At 36.1% G+C, this 14,145-nt stretch overlaps 1 protein-coding gene across 4 annotated transcripts in view; it reads right to left on the minus strand.

The window, feature by feature from the left end:
• SREK1 (splicing regulatory glutamic acid and lysine rich protein 1) overlaps positions 1–14,145 on the minus strand; it is a 37,856-nt gene that overhangs the window by 13,169 nt on the left and 10,542 nt on the right. For 2 of the 4 annotated variants that reach the window (XM_075739837.1, XM_075739835.1), the window contains 6 exons: positions 7,018–11,699; positions 6,612–6,727; positions 5,079–5,243; positions 3,521–3,699; positions 2,780–2,910; positions 1,204–1,318 (listed from right to left, as the gene is read on the minus strand). In XM_075739837.1, coding sequence (XP_075595952.1) covers positions 1,204–1,318; positions 2,780–2,910; positions 3,521–3,699; positions 5,079–5,243; positions 6,612–6,674 — 653 coding nt within the window. In that variant the 5' untranslated portion in view covers positions 6,675–6,727; positions 7,018–11,699. The remainder of the gene's footprint in view (positions 1–1,203; positions 1,319–2,779; positions 2,911–3,520; positions 3,700–5,078; positions 5,244–6,611; positions 6,728–7,017; positions 11,700–14,145) is intronic. The other 2 variants (XM_075739838.1, XM_075739834.1) reach the window with 2 other exon arrangements.

Genomic DNA, 14,145 nt, shown 5'->3' on the forward strand with positions numbered 1-14,145 from the left:
CTGCCAAGGCAAGTGCCATCTGCGTACAATGGTGAAAGCAACCACCAGATGGCTGGAAACATACCTTGTGTCCCATGCCACTGCCCAGAACACTGTCCTGGGCCTTGAAAAACAAGTCCTATGGTGACATGGCACTCCCAAAAGAACTGAGTCAGACAACATGGCACTCCCAAAAGAACTGAGTCTGACAACAGTCAACAACAACTTATTTCCAAAACAACCTCACAGACACTTGGGCCAAAGAGAATGGCACTGAGCGGGTGTTATCACACTCCCCACCATGCACCAGCCTCTGGGAAAATCGAACAATACAATGGACTGTTCAAGACTACACTGAGAGCAATGGGTGGTGGGATCCTCAAACATTGGGACACACATTCAGCAAAGGCCACCTGGTTAGTTAACACTAGGGGGTCTACCAATCGAGTTGGCTCTGCCCAATCAAGACTTCCACATACTGTAGAAGGAGATAAAGTCCCCATAGCGCACACAAAGAATACGCTGGGGAAGACAGTTTGGGTTAGCCCTGCTTTAGGCAAAGGCAAACCCATATGGGGGACTGCTTTTGCTCAAGGACCTGGGTGCACTTGGTGGGTGATGCAGAAGAATGGGGAATTCTGATGTGTACCTCAAGGGGATTTGATTTTGGGTGAGAATAGCCAATGATTTAAATTGTATGATGTTAATTGCTAAATAAGCCTGCCATTGTATGTCATCACTGCTGCAATTGCTATATGCCACATCGATGGTGTTACAGTAAGAATCACCCAAATTAATGAAGGATGAGCTCTGATGAAAAGCTCAACCAGCCAGCCTATCTGCTCAGGGTGTTAATAGTAAACTACATGTTTGATTCACAACATACAGGTAACTACTTCTTTTTAAAATGCAGGTCACAAAATGGTATTATACCATATGGCACAAAATGTACCATCAAACCACAGAAATGGTTATGCTATATGGCACAAAAAACGCCTTCTCGTGTGTTTTAACTGCAAGAAATCCTGAAAACATTTAGCATTTAGAGAGAAAAGAGCATCTGTTCAGAGACGAAGCTCCTGGTTACTCTGATCTGCTCAGTATAAGTTACTAATCTTCTCTACAGGGATACTTGTTTTATATCTCAGTAAGGACTCTCAGTAACCACCACCACTCAAAAAATCCCACTATGATCTCTTAGTCCAAAATAAAAACCGTACCCACCTGTGTTTTGAGTGTGATCTTTTCCTTCTAGATCGGGATTTTGAGCTAGACCTGGATTCTGAACGAGAATGGGAACGAGATCGACCGCCTTTTCTTTCACTGCTCTTTCCAGACTCTGAGAGGAAAAAACCACTTTGCAGTGTAAGCTCAGAACATTTAAAGATCCCAGTTAACAATTTGGCACAAGTGGAATGTACCACATATAGTGCAAGGGGCCTACTCTTTGCACATCTTCCTTCTTTGCAAATATCCTTCAGAAACATCCAAGAAAGTCATTGCATATACTCGTTGAGTGCAGCCATCCTGCAGCAGTACACATAAACCAGATAATTATAAACAGCTAGCTCTATTAGGAATGGGATTTATGTTGCTGCCACAATGCACAAGATCACAACACGTTCTCCTCTTAGTCTACTGTTTAATTTAATTACTTTTTTTTTAAATAGTCTGAGAATAATAAATTTAGAGGGCATGATTTTGAAAACAAGCATAAATGTAAATAGTAATTAGTACTTTCTATGCTTCTAGACATTTCAACCACTGTGCACATCTTAAAGTTTTATTCCTCAAACATTGTTTTGTGGGAGAAAGGGATGGAGAGAACAGGGTGAAAAGTTTGATCCAAAGGCCGAAAGTCAACAGAAACCTGAAGAGTGACCTCACCAGACTTTGGTTCAGACTTTATGTTATTCTGCTGTTTAACATTGAGGAAATACTAGAGCTATTTTTCTTCCAACCCTAAAAAAACAACAGGAAATACTCACACATACCCCCCAAAAGACCCCTCAAGACTCTGCATTATCTAAACTACATAAGACAATGTCTGGGTTTTTTAGTAAGAAGAGTGACAAAATCTCACGGATGAAAAGGAGGATCTCAACTGCAAGATTAACAAATTGGGAAGTTTTTTATGCTGTGGTTTTGCAATCAGTTTAAGTCAGCATAATCCAGCACTGAAATATCTGTCTAACCTCTCAACACATCAACACCTTCCTCCCTGACCTGGTATCTCAGTGTTAACAGGGATCAGGAAACCAATCTGGATGAAAAAAAGTCCTTTACAATATGTTAGGTTTTATCTCAGATTCATTCTCTGATCCTATTTGCTATGAAGATGCAGTCTTGAGACAGCATGAAAAACAGCATAGCACCGGGATAAAATTAACCTGCTGCAGATAAGGAAAGCATAATATTACTGCTTTCAGAACCATACTAGCTCCCTCTGATCATGAAACTACAGCATTAACAGGTGCTAGAGGAGAACAAAACAAAATATAAATCAGGTTCTTTTAAAACTTTCTAAGTACTTTGAACTTAAAAAGCACCAACATCAGGTATTTAGTATTAACTTTGTATTTTTGAAAATTCAGGGAGCATGCATCTGAAAATAAAACATGATGAAATAAAAAGTCAGCTTCATTCCACTGCTTTGTTGCCTGAATACAGTTTTGATTACTTTCTTCTTTTCCCACCATGTATTGTTCACCTTTGAAAATGTGTTTGAAAATGTTCTTTTAAGTGTGTGCCAAGGTACACATAGAACATGTCTGTTAGGTAATGAACATAATATACCCACCTGGCTCAATAGCAGCAGATATGAATGACTGGGCTTCCCTTACTCTCTTCATCACTTCTTCCAGTTCCTTGGCAGCAGCCTGTGGTGTCATTTCAGGAGGCTTCACTATCGCATTATTGGAGTGATTTATTCTAAATTAAGGAAAAATAAAACCTTTAACTGCCCAACGCTTGAAAGGGAAAATGAAAAACAACTAAGAACAGAAAACATCTCAACTTAACTTCCATGTACAACAAAAAAAATCAAAGTTCAGCAAAACTACAGATTTGTCTTAACACTCATTTGTTCTAAGTACCTGAAATGTATTTTATTGCTTTCAAATCTTACAGCTTTGAAGTAAATACAGCACAATGTTTCTGTGTTAAAATATTTTCTAGTAGAAGCGTAGGAATCTATTTCTCTTTTCAGAGCCAATCTCTACATGAAGGCTGACTAATTACACATACATCATATAGAAAGCTTAATTAGTACTAAAGACTTTGCAGATTCCTTCACTATTATGGCTTCCACTACCTGAAGATTAAATACAAATATATTTTACTCAATGCCATCTATATTCTTCTACAGAAAGTTATGCCCAACCTTGAAACTGGAGTTCATAAAAATGTTCCAGTTTGCTAACAATAGGTCTTTATATTGAAAAAATATTCATCACAGCAGCTTCCTGCACATCAGTCATAAGTGTATAAGGACACAAAGAAACCTCTCATTCAATAGTAATATGGATAATTAATTTCTTACTTCAGTGGCCTGTCTCCAAACATAACTCCATTAAAGGCAAGAGCTCGAGGTACAGAATTTTGGTCTGCAAATTCCACAAAAGCAAATCGTGTTGGTTGTGTCTCATCCCCCGCCATTCGCACAAATTTGACTTCTCCAACTTGCTTAAAGAATTCAAGCAGCTGATCTGCTGTTGTAGTCTAGAAAGAGTCGAAGAGCTCAGCTGAAGTAAAATATATAATGAAAACCACTTATCCAATACAAGGATCCAATACAAGTAATCTAAGAGTTACACATTTTGGAAAGATCTCTCATCATTTTTACACAGGTGACATGACTTTGGTAATGTTATACTTTAAGACAGACAGGTATTTTTTTTCCATTAATCTAAAGAATATACCGTAATTTAAAATAGTGCAACCAAAAGCCCTGAAGTCCTACATCTAGGTTAAAAAAGCATTTATACAGGAATTTGCACTTTTCAGGCAACTTGTTTGAAATGAGGCATTTCCTTAGACTTGTTTGAAATGAGGCATTTCCTTAGACACCTGTGCCCAAGCTATCAACTGTGAATTTGGATCAATTAAAAAAACCCCAAATCCAAACAATATTACAAGATTTAGCTTTTATCTCTTTTTTTTACTAGCTTCCAGCTTTTTTTTTTTTTTTTTTTTTTTTCCAGCTTCCAGGTATTTTTTTTCCATTAATCTAAAGAATATACCGTAATTTAAAATAGTGCAACCAAAAGCCCTGAAGTCCTACATCTAGGTTAAAAAAGCATTTATACAGGAATTTGCACTTTTCAGGCAACTTGTTTGAAATGAGGCATTTCCTTAGACTTGTTTGAAATGAGGCATTTCCTTAGACACCTGTGCCCAAGCTATCAACTGTGAATTTGGATCAATTAAAAAAACCCCAAATCCAAACAATATTACAAGATTTAGCTTTTATCTCTTTTTTTTACTAGCTTCCAGCTTGTTTTATTTTATTGTGATCAATAGTACTTTTACACTCTAGTAGCTACTTTGGCAGTCAAAATCCCCCCAAAATAAAATACTTACATTGGCATCAGTCAAAAGCAAATAGGTTTCCAATTAATTCAATCAACTGCTGAAAAAACAAGTTTCTGACAGACCTAACTTTCCTGTTATAGAAACTCAAGATATTTATGCTAATTTCGCAAATTCCACTAGGACACAACATTCCATCTTACGGCAGTTAAGCAAGTGCACAGTGTTGGGGGGGGACAGCTACCATGACCTCATGACTTCTGAGGCATTGCTCAGCTAACACAACCCAGCTGGACATTTCATCAACACACAATCATAAGTATGTTTCTTGAACTTAGCTACAGTGTGATTTCTCTGATATCCGTTCAGAAGGAATTCCACAGTCTGGTCTGATCTCATTGGCACAGGAGCATTCAAAATTTGAAATATCACTAGTAACCAAAAAGAATATTTTTTTTTGTTTAAATTCCTATTGTCATCAACTAACAAAAACTCTTTAACAAGATTAGAATTCATAAATTACAATTCTATACCTTTCATTAGCATTCCATTACACCAAAAAAAGCTACCTGGGAATTCAAGTTTCCAACATAGACTGTTCTTCTGATTTCATCGATTTTGGATGGATCCACATTCCCCATAATTGGAGGCTGGGGTATTTCTCCCAGTGCCGTAATATTAGGGTCCAATGCTGCTGCTGGTATAGCCCCCAAAGTGCCAAGTGAAACACCAAGCTGGAAAACACAAGGACAGAATATGCTTTGCAACCAAGCACTGGTGGGGAGATACTTCACTTGTTAATACTTGCCTGCCTTCTCCATTTCTGTAAAAATAAATCTAATTAATATAGGCAATAATTTAAACTTTAAGGTCCCAGTTGAGCACTTTTTTTAAAGAATAAAAATCTACCCATAAATAACCTTCTATAGTTAAAATTTTCTGTGGGCTATCAGTTAACATCTTATCAAAGAGGTCTGGCCAGGGATGCATTGTACCAATCAGAAAACATATAGGCTTGAATGTCTAATGCTTACAGTCAATCAAATTGAGTGAGATGCCTTCAGATACTGCTAATATTCTTATTTTTTTGTCCACAGTAAGTATTAGGAGTAGGTGAGGAACTGCTGAGTTCTTGCCCAGCAAGGGAAGAAGGGAATTTGCAGTGCACAGGGCCTATTTGTTCTGTAATAGGGAACATCAAAGGGACAGATAAGGTACCTTTTGGACAAACACATCACGTAAGGCGAGACTGATTACAGTTGAAATGCGAAGGATATTAAGTCTAAGTTCTTCCCCTACAAACACAGTCATTTCCTAGAGAATGAAGACAATACAGCTCTCATTTTTGGAACTGGGAATTGAATCTCTTCTGGGGAATGTTATAAAAAAAAGGTCACTTAAAAATCCCTACTAAATTGGTCTGCTGAGTTCCTGGTTTGAATTTTATTTTCCGCACTCAGAAAGCAACTACCTTTCCAGCAAACAAATTTTCTACAAGTGTGACAAATTCTCAACAAGCCACCAGTAAGTTTTTTTATTTAACAAAAGAGAAAACTACTTAACCTGAAATTTTCCCTGAATAGGTCACAGCAGCCTGCTGATCCTAAGAAAGGCTTACAGAGGCAAAAAGGAACCGAGCAGAAGTAGCAGCAGCTAACTCCTATGCTTTTTTGTAGTGAAAACATGGTTAGGCAAACAGTCCAAAGCCCTGTTGTAGAGGTATCAAATAAAAGCATTTTAATATTCCCAAGAACTGTGTCAATCTAACTATTATGTTTTAACAAATTTTTAGGGGGTGGATAGCACTGCCACAGGACCAAATTAATGGGTCTAGCAAAGGACAACAATTAAAATGGACACAACCAAAATCACTATTCACCCAGTATTTTGCAAAATAATAATGTGAAAGAAACCCTCAGGAAAGGTAGTACACAGACATCTTGTGATCCACCTTCAAAACTGGCACCACAGCTAAACCCTCACTGATGTAGGACACAAGAGGACAACATCCATGGATCAGATAGTTCTTGTTCTCTGAACACAGAAAAGGCTGCTGAGTACAGAGGAAACTAGATATCAAACAGTAACTGAATTTTACTTACTGTAGTCAAAGGGGTTGGTGTAGGTATAGGAAGCAACCCTGCACCAGGCATCAGGCTTGTCATAGTAGGAGCAGGCGCCAATAGAGAAAGGGCTTTGGCTTCATCTGGGATTTTACCTGAAGAAGAAAATAAAAGCATTACACAGAGTTGGAACACTACAGAGATGTTACTCTTTCTATGATTTTACAATTACCCTTGCATTTAAAAATGTAATAAATAACAATGAATCTATCTACCAGATCCTTACAAAGAAACAAATAAGAACTTAAGTTTTTCCTTTTACCCTGCTCTACTAGGAAAAACAGAAGTGAGCAAAACTTCAAAGACTAGCAATCTCATTAATGGATTATTATTTTAAAAACTGAATAATGTATACAATTATTTAACACTTTGAGCTATGGGTCACCTGTACTGGAAACTTAATGTTCATGAACCAAACGATATCAAGCATGGACGCTTTCCCAGGGCGGTGTTTTCGCGGTGATCGAAAGTTGTTTTACACATGACAACCGTTCGTGTTGGCTGCATCACTAATAGCACACAGAACATCAGATACAGAAAAGAAGAACATTTTTTAAAGTTTAATCCCCAGAAATGGCAAATAACCAAATCAGTAAAAGAAAAAAAAAAAAAAAACCAAACTATGTGCTAACTGAAATTTGTGCTTTTTTTTTATTCCTCTGGTGCTACCTACTTGGGATGTAAAAACAAATAAAAATAAAATTAAGACTACTGAACTACCATGACTCCACACAATACATACTACGAGTGAGGTTGGAGGTGGAGGAAGGGAGGGCAGAAAAAATTTAGACTTGTACTGTCTCACATTCTAGGTCACCTCAGTTCATCTGAAACTTTGATAAATTTGCTTTAAACTTACTGAGATTGAAGACAATCATAATTGATCAGGTAAGCAAGCTCTGTTTTCCTAAAATATGTATTTCCTACTATTTCAACCAAATTATATTCCCCCTGTCATGGTAAAAGTTTATGTAATACCTAATCTGAATTAAATGTAGGTTCCATTCAACATCAGTCACAATTAGACTAGTAAATGAACCTCCTAAAATCTTCAAAAATCAGAAGATTTAATAGTTAAACAATTATGAGTACAATCAAATGTACATACTAAATTTGAAATGCAAAGGGATTTAAACTGGTACAAACATTAAGCACTAAACTAATAAACTACAGAAAGAGGTTCTAATTATACTAGATATCTATGATCTATTCAAAATTACTCTGACAATTGTATATATGCTATCCAACTGAGCCCTTTGGTATTTACCATGCACTTTAATAAAGTAAATGCTTTTATTTAAACATTGTTTTAGAAGTTAAGGTATATACAAATACCATGCCAGTGGCTTTTTCTGCTTTGGTTCAAATTGTATGTTTTAACTATAAACCCACTAACTTCAGGATTTAAAAATGAATATATACATATTCTTATCAAAAAGCAAAATATGAGGTATGTATCAAAACACTGTGCAGTTTTAGCTATATGAGTTCAATAGACCCCACAGGAAACATACTACTTTAAAAAACTGAGAAGAAAAAAGCGTTGCAAACCTGTTTTACAGATCTGCAGCAAGGACTGGGTTACAGTTGGATATGACCAAAGGACAAAACAGATCTAAATGAAACTTAATTTGTATGTAGCATGGGTGGAATAGAAAAGAGAAAATAACAGTACCCATTTTTTTTCTCATGCTTCCTATTTACATTTATCTTATTTATGTTAAATTTTGAGGCACCTTGCTCCTTAACATGTAACAAACCACTTGATTTTGCTATCTAAAGGAGAAAAATAGGAAAATTATTAGCACTTAAGAATTAACTGTGCAAAATGACTTCCAGGGCTTTTTTAAAAACATGCATGAATCTGAGTCATCATCACAATGTTCAGCACAGATCTCATTTTGAAGTCAGGCATGCAATGAGAGGTGTACCTGATTTGCCTGACTGCTCATGAGTATCAGGTACTTTGCTGCACATCCTGCCTAATATGTAGCTAACTAACAGGCTTTCGAATACACAGTTCCAGCAGCTGTGCATGCAAATTAGGCATAGAATTATGTACCAGTTCTTCTGAAAACTGAAATATTTCAGTGTTTTCAAATGACTAATGAACCAGACCTTATCTTGAACAGCTATCATCCTGCAATTAACTGGACACACTTGCAGGTGTCTACAGGATCAACAGACATGGCTCAAGTAAATCCACTGGCACAAATGCCTCCTAAAGTGGCGTGTCTGCATTCTAATTTAAATCCTTGGTCAGTAACATACATAAGTATATGCCTAATTTAAGTATGCGCTTACATACAGCCAATTCAATATACACTTAACCAGACAAACTTCAGAGATGCTCAGGCATTTCGCCCTTCTAAAGAGGAACTGAGTTAGGCACATAACTAAACAGACAATGAGTCAAGTTCAGAGAAGTACTTAAATACAAGTCTAAACTTCAAGTACATGGGTCACCTTACTGAAATAATTGGAATTATTCATGTTGCTCAGGGAATCCACTGAACATTTTCGGTTAAGTACACCGTTACAGCAGTTCAAAGAATGAATAACATGCATATCTAAATTGTAAAATTAGCATTATTTCCAGAATACTTTGGTCCTTCAACAATGCAATGTTTTATTTTAAATACAAAATCTAGTTGGTCAGTTCCATGCCACAAATGAAGATTCATTTATTTTATTCAAGAATGAGAAAGGGTCTATCTCTACAGGCAAAATCCTGAAAATTTGCCTGTATAGTCAAAGATACTGTCTTTTCAAAAGATCCTTCTCCAGTTTTTAAGACCAGGTCAAACTTTTTAACAATTCTATAGAAAAAAACCTATGGGGGGGGGGGGGGGAGAAAATCTGAAATATCTTGCAAATTTACTTCCCTGTTCTTTAGACAGTTTTGAAAAGCAAATTAACATGCAAGGCCAAATAACCTCACAAGTTACAGGCTTTAAGTTTTGGAGTTTCATCTCCATGAATTTATTTATAAAAGGACTACAAGCCCATAAAGATACAACAAAACATGTGGGCTATGACACAACAAATTAGGACACTTTAGTTTAAGAATAACTTTCATTTTTTAAACTCATGGAATTTAAAAGCTGAATGGAAATGAGTTAAAGATATTTATTTTCTAATGAGGGAAACAGACAAAATAAATACGCCATATCTATACTACATCCTTATAAAGATTTCCTTCGTGTTTAGTAAATTACAGATTCTATGATCATTTATTTATTGATTCTTCACTTTGCAAAAGAATCTGGAAGCAGATGTGGACTAGCTCTGTGTTGCCTAGAGACAGTTTATGCTTCTTATGAAATGTACAGTTGTCCTAAATACCAGTTATGACTGTTACTTTTGTGTATCATTGAAGTGCTTAAAAGCCCTAGTCAATCTCATCCATAACAAATAATTTTGTTAAATGCTGAACAGAAGTATCTTTTATCCCCCTCCAAGTGCTCAGAAGTAATTAATTTCCTACGCTTTGTACTGAAACTACAGGGTTAATTCTCCCCCCCTAAACTGCTTCTTCAATAAGAAGGTTTGCTTGTTTTAAAAATACTTACAGTTTGCATCTAGTCTAAACATAACTAAAGGAATTGTTATTTTCCTGCTATTTTAAATCAATGGGAAATGCGCATTTACAAATAAAATGATTTCTGTGGGATCCAATTCATGATTCTTATTGGATTTAGCAGCAGTGATTAAAAAGATTATACCTACTGAAAATTACCTCAACTGCCACAGCTAAATCCAACAGAGATCACAAAGCAAAGCTCTCATCAGCTGCAGTGCGCAGCCCGGTGCATTACCAGAATGAAACCAATTGATCCCAACACAGCTGGCTGGGAAGAGGAATGCCTGAGGACTAGACACACCACCTGGTCCACCACTTCTGTTTCAGGGCTTCCGTTTCACAAGAAGAAAGAACATCATTTAGGGGTAAGAGCCTTCTCAATCACGCCAGCATGAACTGCCAGGGCTTCTGAGATTGTGAGATGACCGAGAAGAAACTTTTCTTTCTTTCCTTTTTCTTTTTTTAAACCTCTTCTTGAAATAACCACCACTGGAGCATGTCAAAGTGCAATATACACACACATACACACACACACGCGCACACAGAACTGATTCAATCTTCTCACAAATAACAGAGTTAAAAGACAATGTGCCTCACATAACACATTCCAACCAAAACTTCTGGCTGCATTTGTACTTATGAGTGGTAAACAGGTTTTTTTCTGAAAATTACAAAAACAAATGGATGAAACCTTACTGCCACTGACTTCACTGGAGCAAGATTTCATCAGAAGCAAACAAGTATTTCATGACATTCAATATTCATGAAAGTTCAATTTCAGAAATAATGATTTTAAACTCTTCATATTAGACATAAATAGTAAGCTTTCTTTTAAACAGATCATGCAACCTAAAATAAAACTACTCTGCTGAAAAGAGGAAAAATAGCAGAGAAAGATCATGACTTCACTTTGTAAAGTTAATTTTTGCAGAAGTAAGAGTTTCAACTCTTCTTTTCCAAGATAAACTCATAAAGCATAATATATGAAAGAATGTATCTTAAAACTGATATATTTTTCACTATTCCTGTCTTCTGACACAAAGTGCTCATCTGTTAAATTTAGATGCTTAAATGTATTCCAAATCAAATTTATTTGTAATTCACAGCATAAAAATTAATCATATTCTAAATTCTGTGTATACCATCCACCATTCATAAGCAGCTTCAGGTCAACTTCAAAATGAAACACTGTGAATCCTTTACAAAACACCATTTTTACAGAACTGAAGTACCAGTTCACAAGTACAAGGGAAAGAGATTTAACAGAACAAAACAAAAAAGGGACAAAATAAAATAAAAATAAAAGAAACAAAGGAAAGAAAGCAAAATAAAATAAAAACAGAGACAGGGCGTCCATCTTCAGCAGGCCAGACTTCGATCTCATTTCCCCCATGAAGGTTTCACTTGGCGGCAGGTTTAGTGGCATGGCAAACAATGCCTAACTCAGGCAAGTGTAACAGGTCTGCCTTGGCCAGTCTAGTCATCTAATAATGCACAAATATCACACAGAGAAAACATATAAAACCAAATTAATAGTCAAAATCCATCTACCAGATAATGTGGACATAAAATTTAGAATGATTAGGGTGGCATCTTTGTTTATCTTTCAACCTTTGTGTTCTCAAAGTATAACGTTTAAAGAAAAACCTACTGATACACACATAAAAAAGTCATATTCTGACAGCTTAATAACGTTACTGCATTTACAATTACATTTTTGTTAAATAGTTTATTAAATGTCACAATATTAACATTGTTTCCATTGTGTAGTGATTCCCTCCTCATACTCCCTTGATTTACCAGTCTATATACACTCCAAATTTCAGATTTTATTCTGGTTTTTAAAACCAAGTTTTCAGAGTTCCATTTTACCTCTCCTCTATGTTCGATTTGACGCGTGAAATGTTTTATTACTGGCACCGTTGGCCAAGGATATAATTTTACCTCCCCATAGAATATAGCCATTGCTACTTTTAAAGCCCATGACACACTCCACTGACTCCATTAACAATGCATCACATGATAGAGAATAAAAAATCTTGCGGTCTTGTGGTCTCCAAAGCCATACTTATTCCACACGATAAATTCCTCAGAAAGTTAAACTTACATAAATTCGTATCTTTTATCAACTAAAATTAGTGATTCAGTTAGAAAGTTACATGGAAACAGCATTCTCACATGAAAAATATTTGACCTCACAACCCAATCACTTGTTCACCTCATTATGCGTCTCTCTGAGGTCCACAATGATTTTGAACAGTTTTCTGTTTTGACAATTTCTTTGTAATACATTTTCTCAGAAATGCCTAGTAAGTCAGCTACAAATGGGGTTGGAACAAGATTTGTCAGAACTTTGATTTTATTCTCTTCCCATTCATTGCCTACCATCAAGAGACACAGGAAAATGTAGCTTTACCTGCCTGTTGCCATATCACGTCAGGCAGTGATCTCATCACAAGAAAAACACCAGGAAGTGTTGTTCATTCATTAGGCGGCAATCTTCCCTCTCTGGCAGTACTGAACCAGTGTTAAGGTCTTTTCGACGAAGTGTAAAACTAAGATCCTGAATAATTTGTACTCAATTATTTAGGGGCAATTTTTCAATAATAAGGACTCTGGTCCCATTAGCCTCTACAGAGCTTCAAGTGAATACAGCAATACTCTCTTTGTAGTTTAAGAACAAGTTCAAAAAATAAAACCAAAAAGCCCCCACAACAAGGCATAAAAGCAGCTAAAAATCTAGGTTTCGCAAAGACATGTGCCATATGCCCCTATTAAGAAGGCTACAGGAATAGGCAGTATATTGTAGGTCAATACAGCCTTTAGTGAAAGTACTTATAAAGTCTGTGAAATTTTGGAGACTTGTCAGAGTTTGCTAGGAATATCCCAGACCATTATTAAAGCGGCACTAATCTCATACTATCCAGATCATGATGTGGCAAACATGCCAAAAAATGGTACTCGGGGATGAATGTTAACAAACTCCAAGAAGTCAACAGTATTTTTTGAACCAAAACTTGACTTCTGCACATAAAGTTATGTTAATAGGAGGTAGTTCTGGACTTGCTGCAGTTTATTGTTCAATCATTCTAAATATTGTTGTTCATGGCAAACAGCTACCATGTTCAAAGTGAAGTTAGGTTCACTTCACCAGCTGGAATGTTTCCACTCCAAAGAGGCAACAAGTCCAGAACCAAATGGGCAGATGCTCAATTCCACAATGATCCCAATGAAGTCAATGGGGCTCTGCCTAACTCCTGCAATATGCCTATCATAGGGCCATGCTTCATATACCTGTATTCAGATCTGGGATATTATACTAACAATATGAACTACCTTGTATTCAGCACATCTGTAAAAGTATGGCCTCTAAGCTAGTTAAAAGAACACTTGTAAATTTAGTATTCACCAAGCATTTTATTTTATTACGAATTTTAAAAATATTTTACGCTGTAAGCATTCTGTACAGATCATTGCATTTTAGAGATACCTAAAATCAAAAAGGAGTAACAGTATACATAAAAAAACCTTTTTATGGCACACAAAGTAGTATTTTCCACAGTAACAAGAAAGGAAAATTGAATTATTTTTATTAAACTAGCAGGTAAACATTTATATTCAAGTAGTAATTATCACCATGAATGCTAAGTACTTTACATTAGATTCATCTAAAATGGCCAAATGTATATATCACATATCACAAGACAAAATTGGGATTCAGTCTAAAAAAACCTGGAAAAATAGCAAAGGTGATACATTAAGATCCAAACTGCAATGTTATTGGTGCCAGGAAATTGCCTAATCTTCTCAGTGCTCCATTGACTTCAGTGAGAACTCTGTGTGAGAATAAGCTTGCCAACACAAACCGTATCAGGGGAATTATTTTACCTTCTTTTCCCCTAAAATATGTAATAGCTATGGAAAATTGAA

Source organism: Balearica regulorum, chromosome Z (assembly GCF_011004875.1).
Source record: "Balearica regulorum gibbericeps isolate bBalReg1 chromosome Z, bBalReg1.pri, whole genome shotgun sequence".
Classification (NCBI taxonomy): domain Eukaryota; kingdom Metazoa; phylum Chordata; class Aves; order Gruiformes; family Gruidae; genus Balearica; species Balearica regulorum.